Source organism: Brienomyrus brachyistius, chromosome 9, assembly GCF_023856365.1.
Source record: "Brienomyrus brachyistius isolate T26 chromosome 9, BBRACH_0.4, whole genome shotgun sequence".
Taxonomy (NCBI): Eukaryota; Metazoa; Chordata; class Actinopteri; order Osteoglossiformes; family Mormyridae; genus Brienomyrus; species Brienomyrus brachyistius.
In genome coordinates this window covers 20,860,457-20,888,398 of record NC_064541.1, presented here as the reverse complement: position 1 = coordinate 20,888,398, position 27,942 = coordinate 20,860,457, and the positions used below count along the sequence as shown (strand labels likewise).

General features: G+C 56.5%; 1 protein-coding gene and 1 long non-coding RNA gene across 2 annotated transcripts in view; both read right to left on the bottom strand.

Annotated features, from left to right (window-relative positions):
• Positions 1–1,336: 1,336 nt before the first annotated feature.
• On the bottom strand, positions 1,337–2,398 carry LOC125749329 (uncharacterized). The gene is made up of 3 exons (XR_007399849.1): positions 2,371–2,398; positions 1,813–1,936; positions 1,337–1,780 (listed from the first exon to the last, which is right to left on the bottom strand). It is a non-coding gene; the product is annotated as an uncharacterized LOC125749329 (long non-coding RNA).
• A 1,464-nt stretch (positions 2,399–3,862) lies between these two features.
• Positions 3,863–27,942, bottom strand: part of nbeal2 (neurobeachin-like 2) — a 42,844-nt gene continuing 18,764 nt past the window's right edge. Inside the window, 52 exon segments of the mRNA XM_049024802.1 lie at positions 3,863–5,311; positions 5,522–5,657; positions 5,752–5,900; positions 5,975–6,136; positions 6,521–6,637; positions 6,757–6,851; positions 7,109–7,281; positions 7,365–7,474; positions 7,634–7,717; positions 7,795–7,908; positions 7,992–8,089; positions 8,261–8,378; positions 8,459–8,568; positions 8,683–8,813; positions 9,344–9,484; positions 9,731–9,855; positions 10,214–10,309; positions 10,426–10,533; positions 10,731–10,864; positions 11,310–11,467; positions 11,568–11,688; positions 11,772–11,896; positions 11,965–12,122; positions 12,685–12,834; positions 13,516–13,702; positions 13,704–13,819; positions 13,895–14,038; positions 14,135–14,291; positions 14,921–15,099; positions 16,068–16,706; positions 16,875–16,960; positions 17,235–17,394; positions 17,484–17,639; positions 17,733–17,883; positions 18,178–18,280; positions 18,625–18,784; positions 19,093–19,226; positions 19,309–19,483; positions 19,564–19,656; positions 19,816–19,898; positions 20,037–20,382; positions 20,918–21,037; positions 21,138–21,270; positions 21,471–22,105; positions 22,183–22,281; positions 22,791–22,874; positions 24,224–24,310; positions 25,320–25,426; positions 25,615–25,918; positions 26,219–26,304; positions 26,638–26,720; positions 27,182–27,294. Coding sequence (XP_048880759.1) covers positions 5,204–5,311; positions 5,522–5,657; positions 5,752–5,900; positions 5,975–6,136; positions 6,521–6,637; positions 6,757–6,851; positions 7,109–7,281; positions 7,365–7,474; positions 7,634–7,717; positions 7,795–7,908; positions 7,992–8,089; positions 8,261–8,378; positions 8,459–8,568; positions 8,683–8,813; positions 9,344–9,484; positions 9,731–9,855; positions 10,214–10,309; positions 10,426–10,533; positions 10,731–10,864; positions 11,310–11,467; positions 11,568–11,688; positions 11,772–11,896; positions 11,965–12,122; positions 12,685–12,834; positions 13,516–13,702; positions 13,704–13,819; positions 13,895–14,038; positions 14,135–14,291; positions 14,921–15,099; positions 16,068–16,706; positions 16,875–16,960; positions 17,235–17,394; positions 17,484–17,639; positions 17,733–17,883; positions 18,178–18,280; positions 18,625–18,784; positions 19,093–19,226; positions 19,309–19,483; positions 19,564–19,656; positions 19,816–19,898; positions 20,037–20,382; positions 20,918–21,037; positions 21,138–21,270; positions 21,471–22,105; positions 22,183–22,281; positions 22,791–22,874; positions 24,224–24,310; positions 25,320–25,426; positions 25,615–25,918; positions 26,219–26,304; positions 26,638–26,720; positions 27,182–27,294 — 7,941 coding nt within the window. The 3' untranslated portion in view covers positions 3,863–5,203.

The window sequence follows — 27,942 nt, the reverse complement described above, 5'->3', positions numbered from 1 at the left end:
TCTTCGCCGACGCTGTGATGAAGGAGCAAAGCCGTGGCTGCTGCCTTGGGTGCGAAAGCTGCGTTTCATCGCCCCCTGCAGTGCGCCGGCTGTCCCACACGCCCATCTGTTTCTGCTGCATGTTTTCTCACCAACCACACTGCTGTTGTACATATCTTCATAACCAACATTATCCATCGTTTCAATGTTGTTGTAGCACATACCAAGCCACCCCTACTTACATTTAAAGTCTAAAAATGGAAGAAAAATAAAACATTTATTGGTCTAAACATGGTGGGTGTTCTCACACCTGCAACATTCAGGTTGCATGTTTTCTTAGCTTGAACAGAAAACGTTATGTCCGTAAATCTCAGCAGGTCCGGCCCACTATATGCCCTGCTGCCATTTTTCTCGGTGAATGTTCGTGTCACTTTACATTGCCGTTCATTTAGCCTTCCTATGTCAGTGCACCACCGGGTCCCGGCACACGTCCCTCTCTGAATGGGTCCTATAGCAGATCACGGCCCCACACATTTATTGGTTGTGTGGCGACAAAAGTTTCCTGTTCTAAAACTCATTTTAACAGCGGATGAGCCCTCCAGTGCATGCTCTGCAGTGCATCCGGGGAACACTCCCGGTCACTGGCTGTTCCCAAATCAACTTCCTGAAATAAACTAGGAAACGGGAACCCAAGAGATAAAGGGAATGATCGACACAAATTCTCGGATTATCTGACGAGGAAAGATAAATACTTGACCACACATATAGGAAAGAGGATTGCTGTCTGCATGATGGGAGATCAGAGCTGGTTAATCAGGGTTTATCAGCAAGGAGGATGGCTAAAATCGGGAACAGGAGACAACACGTCCTTAGCACAGCTTTAAGATGAGCAGGAATGACAGCAGGCGGCTAAAAAAAAACCCCCAGCGCCGCGCCAGCCCTCAATGATCAACCGCACAGCACTACACAAATGTGACCGGCAGTCACATGATCTGACAGGAGAATGGAGCAGGAATGTGTGTGAGGTGCAGGCCTGCAGGGGGGGGGGTAGGCAGCGCAGAACGCGAGGAAGCTGTAAAGTGTCAAGACGGGGGTGTGAAACGGCAGCGTGGGACCCCTGCAATAAATATAAAAGGAACTCCTGTGATGTGTGTGTCCCGGGGCTGGGGGAGTAGGGGATGGGTTGGGGGGAGCTGCTTTATGAGGTGCCGTGCCTCTCGGCAGGGGGTGCTCCAGACAACAACCGATAGCAGGAGCTTACGGGGGCCTGCCCACTACACCCCCTCTCCCCACATCGGGGGGGGGGGGGGGTACCTGCCATTATTGGGAGGGAGACGTCTGCTCGTCCCCCAAATTGTCCACCGGTTATATCAGAGGCCCAACTACAACCATGAGTCCCTTTCACCAGGCTCAGCTTATACTAACCCACCTGGCTCCCTACTCAGCTTGTACTCACTCACCTGGCTCCCTACTCAGCTTGTACCAACCCACCTGGCTCCCTACTCAGCTTGTACCAACCCACCTGGCTCCCTACTCAGCTTCTACCAACCCACCTGGCTCCCTACTCAGCTTGTACCAACCCACCTGGCTCCCTACTCAGCTTCTACCAACCCACCTGGCTCCCTACTCAGCTTCTACCAACCCACCTGGCTCCCTACTCAGCTTCTACCAACCCACCTGGCTCCCTACTCAGCTTGTACCAACCCACCTGGCTCCCTACTCAGCTTGTACCAACCCACCTGGCTCCCTACTCAGCTTGTACCAACCCACCTGGCTCCCTACTCAGCTTCTACCAACCCACCTGGCTCCCTACTCAGCTTTGTACCAACCCACCTGGCTCCCTACTCAGCTTGTACCAACCCACCTGGCTCCCTACTCAGCTTCTACCAACCCACCTGGCTCCCTACTCAGCTTGTACCAACCCACCTGGCTCCCTACTCAGCTTCTACCAACCCACCTGGCTCCCTACTCAGCTTCTACCAACCCACCTGGCTCCCTACTCAGCTTCTACCAACCCACCTGGCTCCCTACTCAGCTTCTACCAACCCACCTGGCTCCCTACTCAGCTTCTACCAACCCACCTGGCTCCCTACTCAGCTTCTACCAACCCACCTGGCTCCCTACTCAGCTTCTACCAACCCACCTGGCTCCCTACTCAGCTTCTACCAACCCACCTGGCTCCCTACTCAGCTTCTACCAACCCACCTGGCTCCCTACTCAGCTTCTACCAACCCACCTGGCTCCCTACTCAGCTTCTACCAACCCACCTGGCTCCCTACTCAGCTTCTACCAACCCACCTGGCTCCCTACTCAGCTTCTACCAACCCACCTGGCTCCCTACTCAGCTTCTACCAACCCACCTGGCTCCCTACTCAGCTTCTACCAACCCACCTGGCTCCCTACTCAGCTTGTACCAACCCACCTGGCTCCCTACTCAGCTTCTACCAACCCACCTGGCTCCCTACTCAGCTTGTACTAACTTGGGGTGGGTGGGGCGGGGGGGGGCAAGGTCTGTTTTTACCATCGTCCTGCCTCCCCCTTTCCTCTACGGCTCACTAAATTTAAATTGCCCCCCCCCCCCCCCCAAGGCTGTTTATGAGTTGCCTTCCAGGATGTTTGGCCCACTAGGGGATCAAAGGGGGCTCTTTAAATAAATGTGGCTTTACAGTGACCTTTTCAACCCTGACAGGGATAACAAAATGGGGGGGGGGGGGGCACTCGAGCAGCATGGTTATGGGTGTGGCACAGAAAGGAATCTTCAACTTCACCTCCAGCAACTAGACAGTCTCTCCTGGGTGGCAGCGCTAATTAACCAAATTAGCAACGATGGCATCTATACGAGGTACGTCGGGGGGGGCCTCACCTTTTAAATGTCATATGTGATTGAGAAAAGGTCACAAAAACGCCATTTTCCAGAATCCTGAGGGTTTCATAGGCTGGTGCAAATTCAGGCTTTGGTCTATGGAGGTCAGGTACCTAGTGCACCCAAAGCCCCACCCAAAGCCCCGCCCCCAAAGCCCCACCCCAAAAGCCCACCCCCAAAGCCCCACCCAAAGCCCCACCCAAAGCCCCGCCCCCAAAGCCACACCCCCAAAGCCCCACCCAAAGCCCCACCCCCAAAGCCCCACCCAAAGCCCCGCCCCCAAAGCCCCACCCCCAAAGCCACACCCCCAAAGCCACCGTGTGCACATCAGGATGTACGGGTTGCTGCAGGGTTGCCACTTTAATTCTGAAGAAATATGGGATGCTACCAACACCGCCCCCCCTCCCCTGGTCACTCACAATAAAATTTGAGAGAGGGCCAGGGGAGGGATACAAAATGAATCACAAAATTATTTCTACTGTCTATCAAGGTTAAACTGCAGTTTTCGTCAGGATAAATGAAGTTCACATGCATCCATCCGTCCTGGAGCAGACCAGTGTGGCCATACAAAGGTAGGGATGTTCCTCACAAGCAGGCAGCCAGCTGTGAGCCCGCCTACGGCAGAAAGGCAGAGCTGCGCAGTGCGAACAAGGCCGCAGCACTGCTCTCCTGACCACTGGCGCATTAATGTCAGTATGACTCTAAGGAAAGACAGCCCCCCATCCCCTCCCACTCAGACCCCCCTGGCTGCCATCACCCACCGCCATTTCCCAGCCATTTACTATACCCCCTCCCCACCTTCAGTGCATAATAACCTCACAAAGCAGACGGAAAGGGAGCCAGACAGGAACGACCGTCAACAGAGAACCGGCCTCACGCCCATGTGCTAACAACGTACTGCCACTCACTCTCGTCAAGTGCCTCGGGGTAACTGGGGTGTGAAAGGCGCTATATAAAAGTAACTTAACTGAAATGCCATGAAGCTTTCCAAAGGTGAGTAAAACAAAGTAAAAAGCAGGGTAAAAGGGCATTTCTTTAATGGGGAAAATGTAATAGACACACCCAACAGAAAAGCACAAACACAAATCTCAGACAAAACTGTTTTGGCTTGAAATGGGGGGGGGGGTTTCAGGTTGCTTTCACAGGGACCCTGTAGTCTTCAATCCCTGGGGAGGCCTGTGCACAGCGACGCCTGGAGTGGGGGGCAACTCTCACACCCCCTTTCCAGACAAAACACCCAATTATGCTTCAACGTCCTTAATAGTTTCTGCACACACACACACAGACACACACACAACCACACACACACACACAAAGCCAAGTCAAAAATCACAGCTACAGTGAAACACAAATTAAAACATTGCCAAAACTGAGCTCACCACCTAAACCATTATTCAAAACCTTTTATTTTCCTTTAGGATGCGTGTGTGGCAGCGTAAAACCGGTCGTCCCGGTGACATCCTCCGAGATCCCGTCAAAAGGCACTTTAAAGGAAATGTGCATTTATGCCACATGCGCGAATTAGTGCAAGGTGCTGTGGGCAAGCGTTCGTGACCAGTGAGGAACAGGAAGAAGCCTTATTAAAGTTGAACATACAGAACAAGGAGTGTGTGTGTGTGTGTGTGTGTGTTGTATCCGCTAAGGACCTTGACAGCAGACTTGCTGGGTTTGGTGACCATCAACCCTGAAAAGCTGTTTACTCTCCACATCCAGCACCGAGCTTCTTGCTGCCGTCATGCCACATCCAGGAGAAGTCAGTCCCACCCGCATGTACAGGAAGCCACCACTGGGAGGCAGCCTCTGAAAGCTGTCAGGTCTCTTTGAGAGTTGAGGCAGGCGGGGGGAGGTGGGAACCCAAACCCTTCTCGACCGAGCTTGAGTCTTCATAAACACTAACAATCCCTCACAGTGTGCAAAACCAAAACCTAACACCACCCAACTCTAAGAGACCCCCGTCTAACACCCCCACCTACTTATATTATAATCGTCATAATAATAATCAATTGTTCTTGGTGTTAAATCACAGAAACGGTCTTTGGAATGTTTTAAAAACAATATAAAACCCAACATGTAAAATAGTCTGTTTAAAAAAGAAACAACGAATGACTGCAGCATTGAAACAGGCTCCCATTGCATCTGTCCTGCCTCTCCGGCTGTCTCTGTGGACAGGAGGTGCAGAAGGGCCCTCGCTGCTTAACTCCACAAGGCACTGGGTGACTGAGTCCACAAATGTATGACTACATCCAGGCCGAGTCCGGCTGGGGGAATTCTGGGTCCGATTGGCTGTAGTCCCACTGCAGGCCTGGCCCCCTTCCTCCGACAATCCTGCCCCCCTCCTCCCAAGGACTGGGTCTCCATGCTTCACTTGCCGGGGTTGTCGCTGGGGTTGTACTCTGTCTCGCCGGAAGACACCTGCGATATCCTGCGAGTGGAGCCCCAGAGCCGGCGGGAGAACTGTCCGGACCGCACCTGCCAGGGAGAGGGGATCAGAGGGAGAGGGGATCAGAGGGAGAGGGGATCAGAGGGAGAGGGGATCAGAGGGAGAGGGGATCAGAGGGAGAGGGGATCAGAGGGAGAGGGGATCAGAGGGAGAGGGGATCAGAGGGAGAGGGGATCAGAGCTCTTTGTGCCCCCCCGTCTCCTCCTGCCACTCCCCCCAGGTCTCCCCGCTCGCCTCACCTCTCCCGGTTGCCCGGCTCCGACCACGATGAGCTTGCCGTCTTCCAGGCCCACAAGGATGTGACTGGATTCCTTGGTGACAGACACGCTGAGGATGGGCAGCTTGAGGACCAGTGGGGGGGCTGCCGGCTTCAGGCTGAGAGACACACGGAGACATGGGGGCCTTTACAGGCTGCACAGCCTTCACAAAATTGAGTGTCACAGCCGGGGGTCCTGCTCGCACGTCCCACCTGTACAGGTCCCTGATGCAGAGGTTCCCCTGGGCACTGCCCAGGACGGCGAAGTCAGGCACCAAGCAGAGGGCCGTAACCTGCTCTTCCAGCGGCACAGACGCCAGTTGCCGCCCGTTCACCGAGTACACGTGCAGGAAGTGCTTCTCCTGAAAGGGGCAGAGCGGTCAGGGGGAGCGGACACACTCGGCCGCCGGATATTTCAGGGCGGGGGGGGACTCACCTGGCCAGGGGAGCGACCTGCCACAAGCGTCTGGGCCACGATGTGACCCTCCATGCCCACCTGCACCTCCGTCACCCGGGATGGCAAGCAGCCCTCGCAGGGGGGGCGTAGCGTGCGCAGGAACTGGCCCCGGCGAATGCTGTGTATGATTAAAGTGCCGTCCTGCGGGGGTGGTGGTGGCCAGGAAGAAAAGGGAGGGGAGCCGGAGAAGTGAAGAAAGAGGGGGAGAATGAAAGAGAGTAGGTATGATGGGAGCCAGAGGAGAGGGAAGAAGAGGAGAAGAGAGGAGTAGGAGAGCCAGAGGAGAGAAGAAAAAAGAATGAGTGTGAGAGGAAAACAGGAGAAAGGAAAAAACTAAAATCTATGAATACTGACAGATGTGCATCCATCTTCAGTCAGCGATCAGCACACTAATGTGTGACAGAAACACGCACACAAGCAGACATAGACACAACACACACACTATAAGGTGGAGGAGAATCACAGACGTGCTCACAGACCAATCAGTGGGACCTGTAGCACCCTCACCTGTGCACCCCCCCTTACCTTGGACCCCGACACGGCCATGTCCAGCTCAGTGCTGATGGCCACGCAGGTCACCTCCTCGTCATGCCCACAGAGGACCTGCACCGGCCGTGGGGAAAGTCCACTGGAGAAGCCCCCCTGGGGAGACACAGAGAGGGTCAAAGGGGACGATCAGATCATGTTCAGGAGGGAGGAACAGGACCATGAGCCCAGAGGAATCCATGTGACTCGCTGTAGACGTTCTCAGCAAATCTGACCTGCTGCTGGACCTCCCACACCATGCAGGTGGTGTCCCGTGAGCCGGAGATGAGGTAGATGCCACAGAGGTCCAGAGCCAGGCATGTGACCACGTCTGCACAGAGAGAGGGGGAGAGAGAGGGAGAGAGACAATGGGAGATAGAGAGAGAGGGAGAGAGCCACACTCAGATCAGCACCCAGGGATCCCAACACTGCACCTCAAGTGTGTAGTGCACAAGGAATTGTGTTAGGATCTGTGCACATCTACACACAGTGCTAACCTTGTGAGAACATTCCGCTAAACTAGTCAGTTCTTAAAAGGTACCCCAACCCCTGCGTGCTCTCAGCCCCACGGTGCCACCCCGCCCTCACCAATGTGCCGGCAGATCCTGCCCACCAGCTTGCCCTTGGCCAGTGCCGTCACCCGCAGGCTGCAGTCCCAGTGTCCCCCACTGAAGAGCAGCCGTCCGTCGTTGGACACCACCAGAACCCGTGCACCCAGGTCCACCCCGGGGGAGAAGGGCCCGCCCAGGATGCGCTGTGTCCTGCACCGGGAAGGCAGAGCCGTGACATGTGGCGTCAGGTGTGGGGAGGAGGGGGGCACGCGGATAGGGAGGAGGGCACTCACTTTGGGTTGGACATGGTGGGGTCTTTCGTGAACGTGAAATAGTTGGCGATGGTCTTGTCATACGGCAGCCAGCTGTGAGTTCCCAGAAGTCCACTGGCACTGACTGTAACCTTGGGAGCAGGTCACAAAGGTCAGGGGTCACTTAAAAAAGAAGGGCAAATGAAGAAATGGAGGAAAACGACAGGGGAAATTTATCCGAGGCCCCAGAACCACTGCTGAAGTCGCACGTTGTGCTGTGACAGGGCGACGGGGGCTGGAGGGCCTCTTACCAGCACATCAGTACCCTGCGTGATGTAGCGGGTTTGATTCCGGGGCACCACAGCCTGCACCAGTGGCACGCCGTCGCTCACCACCTGGGGGCGCCATAGAGCACAGGTCACCACATCAGTGAGAAACCTGCTGGGTCGCAGGGAGCCGGCTGAGATCTCACCTCCACAAAGGCCTTCAGCTTGCTGAGGTGATCGAAGAGGTTGGGAGGCAAGGTGTCGATGCGGGACTGACGTCGGGAGGCGCTTTCTGCGGACATGCGGGGGGGGTGCGGCTCCTGAAGGAGGGGGGGCCCAAACACAGGGTGAGTGACAGCACATGCACGGACACCCTTGTCCTACACGCCCCCCAGTGACGCACCTTGAGCAGCTGGCAGGGCGTCTGCCCGAAGTTGCTGATGATGCCCTCGTGAGCCTTGCGATCAGTCTCATTAGGAATGGCGTCCAGGTCCACAGCACCTGTGTGGCGAGAGGTCACTCACTACACCGTCAAATCACAGCGACAGGAGCCGACGGACCCCCGCGCCACAGCTTCGAGGAGGCTCCCGTGGAGCAGATTAAAGGACAGGAAGCTCCCCGATAATCCAGAGTCCGGGGGGAGGCCCCCGGGGGGGTTATGTGAAGCGTCACCTTCGTAGGTGCAGTAGTAAAAGACGTTGAGGGCTTCCACAGCGTCCGGCCCCCGCTGCTTGTAACCGAATATCAGGTCGATCCACTGGTGCAGATGTGCAGAGACGTGCTCACTTTCCTGCGGGACACAGAGCATATTGTCCCCCCATCAGAGACTGGTCCGCCTGGGACTCTTGGCTCTTAGTTCAGATCCCTCACCAGGGCTTTCCGGTGCTTCCGGATAAAGTCGTCCCGAGATTCCGCCCACCGGGGTAAGACGACGTTGGACACTGAATCTTGGGATATCTGAAGCGTTCCCAGGTCAAATCCTAGGACACACAGAGGGCTGCTGAGCTACAGGACCCCACCCAGAAACCTTCATAATCCATCCCATCATGCTTCCTAAGACCAGCCTGCATTCTCCAACATTCTCCGGAGCTCACCATTAATGTTTTGAAGGAATTCCGGGAAGTAGAAGAACTCCGGGATGAGTTCCTTAACATCAGCAGGGCTTTCCATGCGAGCCTGCCAGGTTGCAGCCACCGAATGGAACTGCCTGTCAGCACAGTCAAACCTAGGCAGAGCACAGAGCCGCCGTGCTCAGGAATGCACAGCTCAAACACAACACACAGAGTCAATGCACGGGGCATATGGCTCAGAGTTAGCACAGAGCCATGTCACAAAATAACAGCTTAGATATATGGCACAGCGAGACAGCACAGACATATGACAGAGTCACAGCACAGGCATATAGCACAGAGCCATGTCACAAAATAACAGCTTAGATATATGGCACAGCGACACAGCACAGACATATGACAGAGTCACAGCACAGGCATATAGCATAGAGCCATAGCACAGCCATTCTTGACCATATCACGACACAGCATCACAGCTTGGACATGTAGCATAGAGGCACAGAATCACAACTTCGACATACCTGTATAGCGCAGAGTCACAGCTCATAAATACAGCAGAGAGTCACTACGCAGAATCAGTTTGGACACAGTACAAAAATCACAGCTCGGACATACAGTCACAGCACAGGCTTATGGTGTGGAGTCACAGCAGGAAGTCACAGCTCAGAGCGCTTGAACACATTACCTGCCGCTCTGCAGCTGGATGTGCAGCATGGTGAAGGGCTCCATGCGAATCATGTAGTGCATGACTCCCGCTGCGTTGGAGTAGTGAGTGCCATAGTGAAACTTCTCAATGGTGCCGGATGGGTCTTCGAAGCTCTCATACCTGCCCAGCCAAGGGCATTAGTCAGTATCAGCCTGGCAGCTGCTCTACAGTTTCATTTCTGCACCACAAAGTTCACCGAACAAACATTACACTCGATTAGTAACATTATCATTTCAGGAACTGCAAACTTTCCAGGAACAAGCATCCGCCCTTAACCGCTGCTCCACCTTCTGCTTTCCCTGTGAGCTGCAACCCGAGCAACGTTTCATTACGAATGCAGGATGACGGAGCCGCCGCGGGACTCACTTCTCCCGGACGGCCTGGGCGTGCCGCAGGTTTACCACGCCGATGGGTTTGGACAAGTCCCTGAACACGGATGGATCCTCCAGGTCCAGGGTGGGAGAGGTGTAATCGCACAGCACCCAGGGGAACTGAACACAACATTGGAAACACCACAACACCATAAATTAATTGAAAAAAAATGAACTGAACACAGTAAGTGGGTGGAGAAGAAAAAACTACCCCACACACACGCAGAGCACATAATGGGGGCCGACCCTCCGGTATTTGCCTCACAGACAGTAAGACAGGCTCACTGTTAATGCCACTTGTTCTTACACATAATTGCTAAATATTGCTGGTATTTCAAGCCAAATCATCCTCGGTTGAAAACGGGAGACGGTTTACGAAACCCGAAGCCTTAAGAAGTCCAGGCTCGCCGCTCCAGAACAGCTTATCTAGTGAACACAGGGGAGCCGCAGGCTGCCGCTGGTCGCTGGACAGACTCACCACGGGGTACTGCGAGAGGTCGTTGTAGGTGCGCCCAGAGATGGTGTTCAGCTGCATGAGGTACTCAAAGTTGGAGATCTCCCTGCAGACCCATTTCTGCAGGAAAACACGGGAGATATCAGCTAGCGTCTAGCGGACATGCAGAACAGGTCCGAAAGTGGGATCACGGAGCAGGATCATCATAAAGAGGCGACCAGTGGGATAAATCGGACCTGTGTGAGTCCGGAGGCCTTCAGCAGCTCCTGGGGGGAGCGTGAGCCAAAATAGAAGAGGTTTGGGGGCCGCAGGCCGAGGATGCGGGAGTAGACTTTGTTACGGACCTGGGGGGGGGGGGTGGGGTGGAATCAGCTGGTATCACTCAGAAACATCCAGAAACACACCGACAGGTAAAACAGAGGAACAGAAATCTGCTTTAATATTTTAAAGACTGATTATAGCGTTAGATCATGTTTGGGGGGGGGGGTACGGCAGGGTGCTCCTGTGAGAATCACCCTAGAGCAGGCGGGGGGGGGGGTACCTTCTTCCTGAAGTTGATGAAGTAATGGGCTTGGTCGATGAAGAACAGCTCCAGGGCGGAGCGCCGCAGGTTGTAGCGGCGCAGGTGAACCTCCCGCAGGTGAGTCAGCGGCCGCTTGAACTCGAAACCAATGCCTAAAAGACAAGGGGGTCCTTAATGCGCAGGCAAGGGATCAGACTCCACAAAGACAAGGGGGTCCTTAATGCGCAGGCAAGGGATCAGACTCCCCTCCCACTCGAGACAAGGATCGTCTAGACGCCCTGAACACACCCTTCCGTGGTTGTGTGTGTCACTTGGTGATGAAATTAAATGCTGTCATTTGTACAAGTACGAGTTCAGGTACGCTGGATTATGCCTGTTCATCCAGCAAGCCTAGAGCATTTTGAGGGATTAAGGGTCCTGCTCAAAGACTCAAAGATTCAAACCAGCAACTTTTTGTTCAGGGAAACAGAGGCTGAACCCGCTGAGTGAAACGCGGCTCCCCCAGCAAAGACACCAGATACTGTCACACAGAGGGACATGCCAGGGTCAATGGCAGACAGCGGTCACGGTCGACAGACGGAAGGATGGACCACTTACCCTCCTCAGTCTCCTCCTTCTCGCAGCTGCCGTCGTAGAAGTAGAGGTGGTGCGTGGTGACCTCCAGGCGCCCGGGGACCACCGCGATGATAGTGATCAGCTCACACTCCTCCGACAGGATCAGCTTTTCCTTCTGGCTCTCGTCCTCAGCCTCCACACTGACGGAGGGAGGGGCAGAGAGGCACCAGTGAGGCTAAAAACCTACCATTCCCCACAGGAGGTTCTACACGACCCACACCGGCACATGCGCACGCTCACTGGTTGTCCAGGTAGTTGAGGTCCTCGTCACCGAGCTGGTCATCTTCCATATCGCTGACCTTAGCCTCCTTAGCGACGGCCAGGGGGAGGGACTCTGTGAGGCTGCGGGGGCTTTCGGTACCTGCGAAGGTGGCCAGAATCAGAACAGGGCAGAGATAAATGGCACTGAAAGCGGACAGGTTTGGCGCCCCCTAGTGGACATACCCATGTTGTCCCGCTGGGCACTGGCCTCAGTGTGAGGATCGAAATTGTAATTGGGGACGAGCTTCAGCCGCATCTTGGAGTACGTCTCTGCGCTGGACAGCTTCCACTTCACCTCGGCTGGGTCCCTGAAAACAGACGAGCTGTAAAATCGGCAGGTAAATAGGGATGCGGAGCCAAAAGGGTGGGGACTCACCTGAGCGCCCAGGCACCCCTCTCGCTAGTCAGCAGCCTCCGAAGTACCACCCAGTGGCGCCACACCAGCCCCTGGTGGCTGGCGACCTGCTTCATTGCCCCGTGGTAGCGGCTGTTCTCGCTCCGCACACGCTTCAGGTAGGGATTCACCACCACCTCCTGTGGGGACAGGACGACGGTCAGGGGACGATAAGGGGACGGTCAGGGGACGATAAGGGGTTGGTCAGGGGATGGTCAGGGGACAGGGGGATGGTCAGGGGACAGGAGGACGGTCAGGGGACGATAAGGGGACGGTCAGGGGACGATAAGGGGACGGTCAGGGGACGATAAGGGGATGGTCAGGGGACGGTCAGGGGACAGGGGGATGGTCAGGGGACAGGAGGACGGTCAGGGGACGGTCAAGGGACAGGAGGACGGTCAGGGGACAGTCAGGGGACGATAAGGGGATGGTCAGGGGACGATAAGGGGATGGTCAGGGGACAGGGGGATGGTCAGGGGACAGGAGGACGGTCAGGGGACAGGAGGACGGTCAGGGGACGATAAAGGGACAGGAGGACGGTCAGGGGACGGTCAGGGGACAGGGGGATGGTCAGGGGATGGTCAGGGGACAGGGGGATGGTCAGGGGACAATCAGGGGACAGGGGGACGATCAGGGGACAGTCAAGGGATGGGCCCCACAGCCAGCAAGCTCGACAGAAGGAGGAGAGGGAGGGGGCTGCACCTGGAACTTGGTCCTGCAGTCGGTTCGATCCTTATCCGGCTTCTGGGCCGTGCTCATCAGGGCATCGAAACATGAGTTCCAGAAGTTGGACATGAGGTCGTGGCTCTTGCCAAAAGTATCCAGCTCATACTGTATCATGGTGGGCTCAATCTGCACAGGAGGAAGAGGGAGGGAGAGAAGGTGTGCGAAAGAGAGATGAAGAGAAGAAGGGAGAGAGAAGGAGAGGGGGAGAGGTGAGGGAGAGAAAGGGAGAGAAGGAGATGGAGAGAGACAGGGAGAGGAGGAGAGAGATGGAGGGTGAGAATAAGGACATGTGAATGGGAGAATGGTACAGAATGAGAGACAGAAAGAGTGAGATGATGAGAGAGAGAGAGAGTGAGAGAAAGAGAGAGAGAGTGAGAGAAAGAGAGAGAGTGTGTGAGAGAAAGAGAGAGTGTGAGAGAGAGAGAGAGAGAGAGAGTGTGAGAGAGAAACTGGGGATTCCTGTCTCTCTAACAGGAACATTGGTCTGTCACTCCAATTCAGATGGAGAAGTACAGACCTCCAGAAAAACAAGACACACATGCACACACACACGTATGCAAGCATGCAGACACTCACGCACATGCACACATGCATGCACGCACACATATGCAAGCATGCAGATGCACACGCACAAGTACATGCACACACGCACACATATGCAAGCATGCAGGCGCTCACGCACTCCAATACAGCCAGCGGCAGGGAGCTGGGGTCCATGGAGCAAACTCATGTAACATGGGGAGGGTGCAGCTACAGTGCTAATCGCTAAGCCGCCCCACCCTCAACCTCGCTGGGGGGGGCACTCACATGCTGCCTGTAGAAGTCCTCCCACTCCTGGGTCATGCAGTAGGCCTGCAGGTCCGGGGCGACAGTGGGGCTGCCGTTAGTGGGGGGCAGGTGGGGCAGAAGGCCGTGGAGAACCCTGGGGTCTGCGTGCTGGTCCAGCAGCGTTCGCACAATGGGCACCAGCTGCTGGAAGGCCTTCGGGGGGGGGGGGGCCCTGCCAGAGGCGGGGGCCCAGCCGTCCGAGCAGGAAGCACACCTCATCCCAGCTCAGGACCAGCACCGTCTGCAGGAGGCTGTGCAGCTTCACACAGGCCATGACGCACACCTGTAGGGGGCAGCATTCAGTGACCGGGTACAACAGCCTGACACGAGGGGTCGGTACAGCAGTCTCCATGGTTACCTGGCCGTGGTCCTGCTGTATGTAGCCCGCGATGATGCGGAGGCCAACCTGGGCCATCTCCCGCAGCTCTGGCCCGTAGGGGGCGCTGCTGGTGCTGTGCCACGCCTGCAGTCTGTCCAGCAGGTTCACCACGCCCTCGAAAATCTGCAGAGGGGATGGCGGCTGCAGTTAAGCGGGGACAAGCCGTGATGCCAGATCGAACAGCAAGAGAGGAGGGGGTGGCGGCGGGCAACTCGTCACCTTCTCGCTCCACAGGGCCTGGTTGTTGGTGCCCTCAGCAAACAGGAAGTCCTGCAGCAACCGCAACAGGCGCACCAGACTGGGACAGTGCTGCTGGGGGGCGCCCTGGGATTCTCTCAGGTCTGACAGGGAGGAATCCAGCATCATCTCCAGCAGGCTGGGGGTGGGGGAATTAAGTCACGTAAACAAAGACTGCAGGAGAGGGTCGCACAGAAAGTGCAAAATATATAACTACAGTCCTGAGCAAAAGTCCGAGGCAGTCAGAGGAAATGTTTACAGCTGTTTATCTGGGTAGTCAGTGTACCCTGTGTTCAGAAAAAACAGACAATTGTACATTGGAACATATGCAAATTAAGAGCAACACAATAAAACACTAACTGGAATTTCGCCAGTTTTGGACACTGCTTTGGTTCCCAACCTTCTCCTTGTGGGCACCTCAGCTATTCCAGCACCCGTTCAATCATAGTTTCACACTAACATCATTTAAACGTCTTTTCCTTCGGCTGGCTGAGCCGTTTGCACAGTGCTGTGTTAAAGCCAGGCAGAGTACCCCAGAAAGCCTGCTCATCCAAAGAAACATCCAGCTTGAATTTTTCCCACTTTTCCTAAATATTCTCCAGATCTCCAGTGCAGGATACAGGTGACAAATCAGGTTCTGAAGGAAACACCTGGGGTGCAATTCCACCTCCTGGCCAGCAAGTGGCACTATTACTACATGCAGAAGCAATGTCACAGCCGGTCCACACAACACCGACTGCTCTGACCAGCGACCCCACTCCCAAATACCTGTGCTTGATATCATCAGGGGACCGCACCAGCTGGCAGGCAGAGCCCAGCTTGGTCAGCACGGAGAAGACCTGGCCTCGCTCACGCCACACGGCATCCTCGCCACCCTCGGCACCACTCCACATGACGGAGAACACGATGTTGGTAAGGACGTTGCATAGCTCCTCCTCCGGGGCCTGCTGCATCACAAGGGGGGGGGGGGGGTGTGCTGATGTGTCACTATCTGCGGTCGGGACGCAAACACCCACTTGGGGGTCACACGGCACAGAGACTCAAACCACTAGTTGTGCTGACATCATTTCACAGAGTTGGTAGTGATGGGAGAAACCAGGAGCGTTACACCCTGCTGTGCCCATCCCACATGGGGCCAGTCCCACTCCCCAGTTTCCCAGCACAGGAGCGTTACACCCTGCTGTGGCCGTCCCACATGGGGCCAGTCCCACTCCCCAGTTTCCCAGCACAGGAGCGTTACACCCTGCTGTGCCCGTCCCACACGGGGCCAGTCCCACTCCCCAGTTTCCCAGCACAGGAGCGTTACACCCTGCTGTGCCCGTCCCACATGGGGCCAGTCCCACTCCCCAGTTTCCCAGCACAGGAGCGTTACACCCTGCTGTGGCCGTCCCACATGGGGCCAGTCCCACTCCCCAGTTTCCCAGTACAGGAGCGTTACACCCTGCTATGGGTGTCCCACACTGGCCAGTCCCACTCCCCAGTTTCCCAGCACAGGAGCGTTACACCCTGCTGTGCCCGTCCCACATGGGGCCAGTCCCACTCCCCAGTTTCCCAGCACAGGAGCGTTACACCCTGCTGTGCCCGTCCCACATGGGGCCAGTCCCACTCCCCAGTTTCCCAGCACAGGAGCGTTACACCCTGCTGTGCCCGTCCCACACGGGGCCAGTCCCACTCCCCAGTTTCCCAGTACAGGAGCGTTACACCCTGCTGTGCCCGTCCCACATGGGGCCAGTCCCACTCCCCAGTTTCCCAGTACAGGAGCGTTACACCCTGCTGTGCCCGTCCCACACGGGGCCAGTCCCACTCCCCAGTTTCCCAGTACAGGAGCGTTACACCCTGCTGTGCCCGTCCCACACGGGGCCAGTCCCACTCCCCAGTTTCCCAGCACAGGAGCGTTAGCAGCTTTTGCCGGTACCTGCGGGTTGGACGTGTTGGAAATGTCGTCGCCATGCGCAGGTTCAGTGCTGTAGCTCGTGTCGTCCAGCACGTTGGACATGCTGGAGCTCTTCCGGGCCGTGAAGCTTGGGAAGGGGCGGCCCTGCTCCAGAGGTGACGGGGTCTCGGGTGTGCCCCCGCAAGCCCGCTGGCCGCCGGCACCTCCGGCCGTCCCGTTCAGCTCCAGGTCCAGCGACGATGAGCCAAAGGGAGACAGCGGGTGGTAGGACCCCTCCTCCTCAAAACGCCGGCCCACGGGGACGTCAATCACGTTGGACAGGGAGGACGATCGGCTGCTCTGCTCTACAGAGTCAAACGACTTGAAGCTGAAGCCCTTGAGGTGTCGGCCGCTGGGTGATGAGGGGGACAGCTCATCGTCATCATCGCGGGAGCCGTAGGAGAATAAAACCTCGGGCCGTGCCTCTTCCGGCAAGCTGTCATCCCTCTTCAGCAGTCCCTGTGAGGGGTCCAGTGGGCAGCCGGCACCAGAAGCGGAATGGCCAGGGGGCTGGAGTTTGTAGGACTCCATGACGTAGAGCTTGGTGAGCACGTCCTGCCAGCCCGGCTGCCGGGCCAGCTGACGCACGTGGTCCTCGCTGCAGTAGATCAGGTGGAAGAGCTGAGTGGGGCAGGGGGGAGGGGTGTTATCGGGGAGGGGGCGCAGCACTCAGGCCCCAGGAGACAAGCCAAAGCTCAGTGGGTTACAAAGTGCGCTTAGAAGGCAGCAGCTTAATCTGAGTGATGAGAAGATCTCAGAGGTAGACAGTATTTCATTATCGGCACTGACCTTACGGCAGACCTCCAGCCGCACCGTGAGTTCAGCACGTTGGGACAGGTAGACAACAGCAAGCACGTCCCGGAAGTTCGGGGAGTCTAAACACGACACACACACACACACACACACACACACACACAGCCCATCATTCTCACACTTCATAACGGCTTTAACTTTTGATTCTTTGAAGGACAAAAGCAGGCCACTAAAAACATTTTTCTTTTTTCTTTGTCGTTTACATTTTTTCTGTACCCTCCCTCAGTAACACCCGCCGAAACCCCCGCGTGCATGAAAACGAAAAATGCCGCCCCCCCACTCACATCGTCCTCCGCGTCTGCCGCCCTCACCAAGACCCCATCCCTCGGGGATTACCTGTAGAAAACACCTGTTCGGACAGGAAGCGGATGGTTGCTGTGGAAACGGGGACATCCTCCAGAAGGCAGACCAGGCCGAGGTAACCGGACTCCTTGAGCCTGACGCGCTGCTTGCTGCGGTCGGAGGCGCGTTCGCTCTTCAGGACTCTACTCAGCACCTGCCGGAGAGCGGGGGGGGAGGGGGGGTGGTGACATTAGGGGCTCTCTACATGACACCCCTAGGGGGGCAGGGAGGTCAGGGACACACCTGGAACACCGTCTCCCGGGCCTCGTCCTTGAAGCCGGGCTTGAAGAGCAGGCAATAGAGCTGCTCCACGCCCCAGTCTAGCAGCAGGGCCAGAACCGAGTCCCGGGACGGGCTGTTCTGCAGGAGGTGCAGCAGGATGTTCAGAGCCCGGACAACCTGGAAAGAATGGCGCGGAAGACTGTGAATCCACCATGTCAGATAAACGGAGGCAGAGTCTGCCTGTAGAGGGCGCTCCTACGGGATTCGCACCTGGAACTCCTCCCCTGTGGTGATGGAGAACGCTAGAAGGCTGTACATCTCCTCTAGGAGCGGGGACTTCAGCAGGTCCTGCACCACCTGGAAGACGGTAGCCTGCACCATCTGCATCTGGTCCGAAAGGGGACTGCTGTCTCTCTCCAGGCTGTGGTGGCAAGACATGTTGGGGGGGGGGGCGGGGACCTCAACATCACAACTGGCCCTTTAAGAAGGAACATCGCTGGCCCTTTAAGAAGGAACATCGCTGCCCCAAGCAGCCCGAGGGCTGTAGTCTCATAATTCGAAAAACGGCAGCAAAAATGATAACTAAACAAACTTGGGGTAATAGACAGGCTACCCTGTACAAGTATTCAGCATTTATATTCCATTCCAAATCTGTTCCTATTTTGCTCCTATGCCGCTCCTATTCTGTTCCTACCCCACTCCCCAGCCAGGTCACCTGTAGTGAGTTCTGATGGAGTCCAGGAGGTACTGCACTCCATACTTCCGCCGGGTGCGCTGCTTGCTCTCAGATAACACAGGCGACAGGTTCTGCAAGTGACCTGAAGGGGAGCGAAAGGAAGAGCGGGGGGGGGGGGGGGGGGCATAATGATGACATAATGACCACTTCCTGCAGGGCCTTCCTATGTGACAATGTCACTTTGGTAAACAGGACATGCAGCCAACAAGCAGAATCCAAAACAGACTCATCAAGAGTGGGACCTGAGAGTTATGGGAATTCCATTTACATCAAAGCACGTCACTACCTGTACATGAGCCGCAGCACCTGTACATAACATGCACATGTTACAGCGTGTACTGGAAGGAGGTATGCTGGCTTTTAAGGGCCGCTGCTCCTTGGCAAGTGTCCGTTTCGGGAGTTGGGAGGGCGGCGACAGGGGCCTACCCAGGCGAACGGCAAAATGGCCGTTACTCCAAATGCGGAAGTCGAAGAGTAGGTGCTTGTGGAGCTGAGACAGCAGCGAGACGTTGCCCTCTTCGGAAACCTGCTGCAGCAGGGCCTGGCAGGCTAGCAGTACGCTCATGTCCATCATGGAGCCAGGCACCTGGAGATAGGGCAGCACCCAATCAGAGCTCCCACACCCTGAGCCATGCCCCCCCACTGGCAGGGGGCGGACCATTCAGCCCATTCAGCACTGCGTTGCTCTTGGGGTCACGTTCTCTCATGCCATGAGTGACACTTCGACTTGCACATTGAGTAAAGAGGAATGAAGCGTCATTTGCTAAATGCGTCGCCTGCCTCCGGCTGGCCGAGATCCCGCCTGATCACAGCGGGACGTGCTGATTCGCGCAGAGAAAAGCAGTGTCCACAGGGGACAGCGGGGATGTATCCCAAGATGCCGTGCGAGCCCACCTTCTGCAGCATGGCCCCCATGATGGCCGGCCCCTGGCACTGCAGCAGGCTCTCCTGGTTTGCTGCGTGCTTCTTCAGCATCTTCTTCACCATCAGCAGGAAGGCAGCCACGCCGTTCTTCTCTAGACGCCCCTCTGCAGAGAGAGGCACGTGACACACCCGTGGCTAACATGCCAACCCCCCCACCCCACTGACAGAAAACACGCCGGCACTGACCTGAGGCTTTGGTCAGGGGCAGCTGTATGCCGGCGGGACCCCGCGATGACGTCAGCTCAGGCCCCACCAGGTCGGACGTCTGTTCGGCGTCGGCGTCCCTCATCTGTTCTGGCATGCTCAGCTGCTCCAGGAGCGGCAGCAGGGTCCCCATCCCGCCCACAGAGTTCACCGCATCCTGCCAAGAGGAGACGCTTATATCCCAAGGCAGGACACAGCAGATTCATTCATTCATTCGTTCATGAGACAGACACCTGCCTTGATGTCCCAGTTCACCACCCTATGCCCAGTCAGTCTGCCGTCATATTGGTGGTTCGGCGACAGGTCCAAGCAGATCTGGTTCTTAAAGGCCTGGGGAGGCAGTAAAAGGACGTCGCTGTGCGTTTCACATACGTTCAGGCGCGTTCACGCACACTCACACGACACCATCCATTCACTCCTGTTGCTGATTTCAATACAACGGACAAGAAGGAAATTCAGAATTAGAAATTGCCTTCCAGCGCCACCTACTTGTGGAGTGTAGTACAACAGCAGTTTGCCGTTAATGTCTGAGAGCTCCCCCTCAGGCCGGAAGAGGGGGACGCTGTTGGGCCCTGTGGAGACAAGCAGCAAAAGATTAAAACAAAGAATCCTGCTGCTTCCAAATGGCGGCGTGGGTGGGACTGTCGGCAGAAGGGATAAACCTTGCATGGCAATTCTGCACACTGGGGGGGGGGGGGGGGGGTGTCTACCTGCATTGTGCAGTACAAGCAGCTGGGGGGGCTGCAGGGCCTCGTGGCAAACAAAGGCTGTCCCCAGGAAGCCGTCCAGCGACGTGGGGGTGCCCCACTGGGTGTCCTGCAGGCCGGCGGGGAATGTCTGCACAGGGGGGTCCGAGGGCTCAGGGGTGATGGGGGACGTGGGAGCACTTCGGCGGCTGCTGGTCGCAGGGATGGAAAAAGAGCGCACGAGACCGGGCGTCGGGTACGAGGGGAAGGCCAGCTCCGTCGGGGTGAGTGGCTGGGGGGACAGCGTGGGGGACGTGACTGTCGTAGGAGTCCGGTGGCCCGCCGAGCCAATGCAGCAGGAGGTGAAGGGCTGGGGCGTGGTGAGAAGGCAGACAGGAAGGTTCACTAAGTCATGACCTGTAACTCAAGAGAACTGCTGATGCATCTTGAGTAACATCTAACCAGATCACTTCCATTCATTTCTCTTCCACACCCACTTTTTGCATACAGGACCAGGACTCCAGCCCATCGCAAGGCAAACTCACACGCCATTCACTCACATATGCACACCTATGGGCAATTTGGTAACTCTGATTAACCGCAGCATATTTTTGGACTGTTTGGGGAAACCAGAGTGCCTGGAGGAAGCCCCACAATGGCAGGGGAAGAATGTGCAATGTGCAAACTGTACAAGCATGGAGCCGAGCGGAGACTCAGTGCAGGGTGTGAGGTGAATGTGCTGGGCGCTGCCCTCCAAGGTAAAAATACTCATCAAACAGCAGCCCTGCGCAGGTGGTCACCTCTCAAGCCTCAGGACACATTCTACCGCTGAGCAGATCTCAGTATCACCCCCACTGACCCCGTCCTCAGATCCCAACACCGTGCCCCCAGGTGCAGTCGCTCACCTCCCCCAGCGAAGGGAACCGCAGCTGGACGGCCTTCTGCTGCACCCCGTCCACGTAGATCATGACTTGGTTCTGGCTGAAGGGTCGGCGGCCCGGGATGTGAACCACACCCACAGAGTGCTGAAAATGGGGTGGGGCAAACAGTGAGAGGTTCAGAAGCGGACAGAGGCGGCCCGGTCCGGTCCGGCTGGGCACAGCGGGCCACCATGCAGAGGCTCACCCAGCTGCTGTCCCTCAGACGCAGCTCCTTCATCCTGACAGCCATGTACTCCTTCTTGGTGCACACAGCCACCACCAGCTCCCCCTCGGTGGTGAAGAAAGCCTCGAACCCAGTACCACTTGCAGTGAAGAAGCTGCCGGGGGGAAGGATGGGTATCATATGTCACCATCACTCTCTCACTCCCCAAGCAGGAACAGGAAATCACCCATCTACGTTCACATCATAGACAATGAAGCTGAGCAAACCATCAGCACGTCAAACCGCCATAAAGAAACATGCGACACTGCTAGCATTAGCCGTTAGCGGCCGCATCCCCTGGCCCCCCACCCGCACCTGTACAGTTGCTTCCTGCGCAGGCCCTTCCCCAGCCTGGGATACATGGGGCTGCTCGGCGAGGTGGGGGTGCCAGGCGGCGACGAGGCCGTGAACGCCCCCTGAGGGAGGGGGCCGTCCGAGCTGAGGAAGAGCCAGGCGTGGAAGGCAAAGCCGCTGCCCGGCCAGCGCTGGATGACGGGCACCATGATGCCCGCCATGGGTGGTGTGAGGTCGAAGTACTGCAGCGCCCCCACACCCTCGCGTGCCGCCATGGCGGACAGGGCGCGCACGACACGGCCGCAGTAAGGGTGGGGCCCCTGCCCGCATCGCAGCAGCCTCAGCAGCCCTTTGAGCTCCTGCGGCCGCAGCGACAGGGAGCCCAGGTCCTGCAGCAGCCCCAGTAGGGCGTCGGCACAGCGCCGGTCCAGCCGCTCTGGTTGGGCCAGCACCTCCAGCAAGGTGCCGGAGAGCCCCGCCTCCACTGCCACAGTGCGGCACGCCAGCGATCCGCCGCAGGCTCCCGCCAGCCACTGAGACACCAGCAGCTGCAGGTCCCGCGACTCCAGGTCGGGGAGCCACTGCAGGAGCAGGAGGAGGGGCTGCTCATTGGCGATGCCCAGCCAGGCCGCCTGCGCGTGGTCGCCCTCTACTGCCTGCCCGGGGAGAGGAGCGTGCGTGAGGCGGAGCGAAAACAGCCCTGGAAGCGGGTGTCTGAGGAGCAACATCTCACCATGTTCATGAGCTCCTCCAGAAGGTGCCGGGTCGGCTGGCCCTGGCTCTTCAGCACGTCGAACAGCTGTGAGTATCCAATCCTCTCCTTAAAGACCTCCTGGGGGGTGGTGGTCACACGAGGCTTAGTGACACGCAGACACACAAAGAGCAGCATTTCAGCAGACACTGTAAAAAATTACTAATGAAACCAGTCTAATGCAGGATTTTGCAATGTTTGTATGCAGCACGTTCTCTGAAATTTAAATACTCAGCAACATAAACATGAGAAATTCAACCGATTTGCTGAACTACAACCTGCCACCTGTTTACAAAGTGATATTTCCAGCAAATGAAGCAATAAAGAAAACAAACATTATACCAAACACTGAATCAAAGGACGAGCTAATTGGACAAGATTTAAACGTGGAAAAAAAATGTCATTTTCATTTTCAGCTTCAAAAAGTTAAGTAAACAAAAAAAAAACAACAGGAAGAAACCCAACGCAGCAGGTCCTTCAAATCAAATATCAGAACTTCTCCTTGAAGCAGGGAAACGTGCATGAGAGGGGAGTGAAGGAGCAGGGAGGCAGCAGAAGGGATGGCGAGAGAACGTCGCAGGAGAGCATACCTTGGCAGAGGTGGAGCTGCTCATGATGGCGGTCAGGACTCGCAGGGCGTGGACTGTGATGGTATCAGAGCCTTTCTCCCAGACCTACACGGGACGGCACGTCACACGACTGGCTGGGAAGCTCCACCAATGGGAATATACTACTCTGCAGGGGACACGGGGTCAGGAGCCAACAAGGACCCCTGTGTGCCACGCGGTTTGCTATAGATCCGGCTGTTTATCCAGATAATGTGGACACAGACAATATCGCATCACAGACTTTTTAATAATAAGACTCTATACTAGAAATTTTCAGTTATTAGTGTTTTATTTGTAGTTTCATTCATTTACACGCATATGGTGAATATGAACCTCAGAACATTAAACGTACTTCCAAGAAATGTGATTTACTTTCGAATCCCATTTAGGGACTCAGATCAGATAAATGATCTAGAGTAAAATTTCTACAAGTTCCCGTGGGACCTTAATTTGTGGATGTTTAGACAGCGAGGTAACGTGTAATATGGCTACACTATACTGTTTTTTAACTGACTGCTTGTGGACAAAGTGAAAGCACGGAAAATCATAGGAAGCAGAAGCTTACAGGTAACGAGGCAAAGCCCACAGCCACCAGACAGAAGGTGCAGACCAGCGACACGAGCATGGAGCAGAGATCAGAGGCACCCATCTCTCACTGCAGCAAGTCAACAGGAAACTCCTGACCAGTCTGGCATTTACGATTCTTTACTTCCAGATACTTCCAGGCCAATGTCATCATATCTAACCCCCCCCCCTAGGGCAGTGTCAAACTGATCCAACCCTGGGTTCCAGAAAAAATCCAGGGGTGGGGGGGCAGTGGCATACACAGCCACAGGCTGGAACATAACAGGCCATAATAGCTGTGACTCAGACATGTAAACACAGGACTCCGCCTAAATGTCTGGAGAGGCACCTTTAACTGGACAGAGAAAGGCTCCCAGATTCTAAAATGCTAATGAACGGCAGGGGTGTATGTGGAGGCGGAGCCACGGGGGAAGTGGCCCCATCTGAAAGCTGATTGGCCCCCAGATTGCCCCCTCCCCTGTCACCCACTCATTCAGAGTATATCATTGGCTAATAAGGGAGGCTTTCAGCATGAATTATGGCCCCTCGTATGCCCTTAGAATCACCCCAGGAACCACAGCTGATCCCGTGTGAAAACTAAAAACACTCTTATGATCTACTAAACAAAACTATTGTACTACACATTGTCTGGGCTATCTTTGCATTCAGGGATCACCTTGACATTCACTAATGAGCGCTTGTGTTTTTATACCCATTAAGTCCCAAGCTGATTGTTGCCCTTATGAGGAGTGACTGGGGGGGAGAGGTCTGACCGGAGTTTCCTGCTGTCAGGTGGCTGGAGTTTAATCAGCGACATTATGCATGCAGACACAGAGCAGCTGAGGGGATACCTGGTCCAACTGGGTCTCAGTGAGTAAGAGCGTGGCGAGGTCACGCACACCCCCCAGCTCCGGCCGGGGCCTGCCGCTCTGATAGAGCTGCCAGAGACAGACATAGAGCCGGAGGCTGCGTCAGCACACGCGCACACACAGACGCACACACAGACGCACACGCACACGCAGACACAAGTACAGGCACACGTGTGAGTGCGCAGAGCTTAGCCTCCTCAGCGCGTCAGGTGCTGAAGCGCATGAGCGTATACACACACACACACACACACACACTTGCGCACACACACACGCACAAGTACAGGCACACGTGTGAGTGCGCAGAGCTTAGCCTCCTCAGCGCGTCAGGTGCTGAAGCGCATGAGCGTATACACACACACACACACACACACACACACACACAATATTGCAGGCCATGACACACTGAAGGGAATGGAAAGGAGGTAGACAGACAGAAGAGTGGGACAGACAGGTGCACAAAAAAATAGGAGGACAGGAGACAGGAGAGACAAATAGAGAGAATAAGGTAAGACAGACGGACAAAGGGACCGGGGGACAGACAGACGGACAAAGGGACCGGGGGACAGACAGACGGACAAAGGGACCGGGGGACAGGACGGACGGACAAAGAGACCGGGGGACAGACAGACGGACAAAGAGACCGGGGGACAGACAGACGGACAAAGAGACCGGGGGACAGACAGACGGACAAAGAGACCGGGGGACAGACAGACGGACAAAGAGACCGGGGGACAGACGGACGGACAAAGAGACCGGGGGACAGACGGACGGACAAAGAGACCGGGGGACAGACGGACGGACGGACAAAGAGACCGGGGGACAGACGGACGGACGGACAAAGAGACCGGGGGACAGACGGACGGACTGACAAAGAGACCGGGGGACAGACGGACGGACAAAGAGACCGGGGGACAGACGGACGGACAAAGAGACCGGGGGACAGACGGACGGACAAAGAGACCGGGGGACAGACGGACGGACAAAGAGACCGGGGGACAGACGGACGGACAAAGGGACCGGGGGACAGACGGACGGACAAAGGGACCGGGGGACAGGAGGAGGGGGGCAGTGGGCTGACCTTGCTGTTCTGGATGAGCCGCAGGATGTGCTCGAAGCAGTTGTTGTTGAGGAAGATGGCCTGTAGTGCAGGCCGATCGGAGCACTGCAGGATCTCGGGCACGGTATCTGTGGGGGTTGGGGGGCGTAGGGCAAGCTCAGCGTCCTCCCCTTCACGCCGAAAACGGCTCAACCACCCCTGACGCAAATCACCTCACTTACGCATACAAAAGCAGGTCAGGCCATTAATCATCAGCAGTACAGACAGGCTATGAGAGAGAGCAAGGTGGAGGCCGGAGGGGAGGGGGGGTACTAACTTAGCATGTGGGCCTGCAGAATTAGCAGACTGTCCTCCAGGCCCCGGCCATCCACTTCCTCCGCCCCCGGGAGCCGGTTCCAGTTGAGGAGCTGGAAGAAGCCGTCCAGCACGGAGCGGATCTCCACCTGGCGCTCGGCTGGGCTGCTGGAGTGCAGCAGGTGCACCATGGCGGTGAGGCTCCGCAGGGTGAGCCGGACCAGCCGTGGGTCCCTGGACTGGGGAGAGGCCCGGCAGCACCAAGCCCGCAGCACCGCCAGGAGGTCCGCCACGGCCTGGGGAGTGGTGGTGGCCAGGCCGTTCTCCTGCAGCGGCGAGGGCACAAGGGGACACACAGGAGAGAAGGAACACTGCTTAAGATGAAGCCTTCGTCATCGTCCACCGGGGCCTCAGGAAGCAGGACAGACTGTCTGTCTGTCACCGACGCAATCACTCCTGAACCCCCCCCCCGCATGTGGCTCCCCACAGGGTGTCACGCACTGCACTGCACAAGCAACCACACTAACAGGTCACGTGATGTGATGTCTGATCTGACACATAAACAGGGCAGCCTGTTCTTTTTCCACGGGGAACTCGTCAGACAGCTTGGGGTGGGGGGGTGTTACCTTGCAGCCGCTGATGACGGCACCCTGGAGGTGAATCAGTCTCGTCATCAGTGTCTCCGTGAGCTGCTCGCTGTCCTGAAAACATTCTGTGGGGTGGAGCATCAGAGGTGGCAAACTCGAGACGGGCAGCTATTAAAAACAGGCAAACCACAGCCGCTTCCGCAGGCCAGATGGGGAGCAGTTAGTAATGAGTAATAACTGCTGTGTGTGTCAGGCATTACGGGGGGGGCTGCCCACTGCCCCCCCCCCCCCTTACGCAAACAGGAAGTCTGCTATAGCGCTTTGACAACGTGTGCTTTGGACGAGACGGTTGCCTTTAACTGGGGTTAGGTAGGTGGAAGCTTAACTGAAATCTTTCGACTTGGGAAACAAGGAAGAGTTCAGCAATCGGGGGGGGTGGGGGGGGGAGGGGAGCTCACCATGGAAAAGGGCGGGGAGCTCCTCAGGCAGCGGCAGAGGGGAGAACTTGTACTTGCTCCTCTCCAGCGTCGACACCTCCTCTCTGTCGCAGAGAGAAAAACCCCGAGTCAGCAGTACGCCCCACGGCACCCCCTTCCTGATAACCCCCACGCCGAGCGGTTTACGGAAACGCGGCACAGCTGGCTGCCGGGAGATGCAGGGTGCTCGGCGAGAGATGGCAGAGCGGAAATGAGCCCCGGAACAATAATGCTGCGTGGATGACGGCATGACCAGCCTTAGCGCTGCCTTTCTGAGCAGGCAGCAGGTGAAGCAGGGTCCCTATACACACACCCATCAGCTCCCCAGAGTGTCACAAGACTATCTAACCCACACCGGGGATAAACGCAGGTGCTAAATAAAGGCAAAACATAGCAAGTTATATGGAAAATCCACAACTATTCCTGCGAGATTCCCAGAGATCACAACAGACTGCCATCTGCCGCCCGATCAACCAACCAGGATCCCGCACGCCACCACCCAGGCCCCGCCCCCTGCCCTGCTCACCCCGTCAGTCGCCGTCTCCAGGTCTGATAGGGATCAAAGAGGCTCTCACACAGCAGGAGGCCATACTGGGCCACTGTCTGCAGGGAGTCCTGCCCCGGGGGCTGCTTCTTCAGCTGAAAGCCAGAAATGCAGAGACACAGCCGTCACACACACAGAGACACACACAGACACAGCCGTCACACACACACAGACACAGAGACACAGCCGTCACAAACAGAGCGACACAGAGACACAGCCGTCACACACACACACAGAGACACAGCCGTCACACACACACACAGAGACACAGCCGTCACACACACACACAGAGACACAGCCGTCACACACACAGAGACACAGCCGTCACACTCACAGAGACACAGCCGTCACACACACACAGACACAGAGACACAGAGACACAGCCGTCACACACACACAGACAGAGACACAGCCGTCACACACACAGAGACACAGCCGTCACACACAGAGACAGAAACACAGCCGTCACACTCACAGAGACACAGCCGTCACACACACACAGACAGAGACACAGCCGTCACACACACACAGACAGAGACACAGCCGTCACACAGACAGAGACACAGCCGTCACACAGACAGAGACACAGCCGTCACACACGCACAGACAGAGACACAGCCGTCACACACGCACAGACAGAGACACAGCCGTCACACACGCACAGACAGAGACACAGCCGTCACACACGCACAGACAGAGACACAGCCGTCACACACGCACAGACAGAGACACAGCCGTCACAC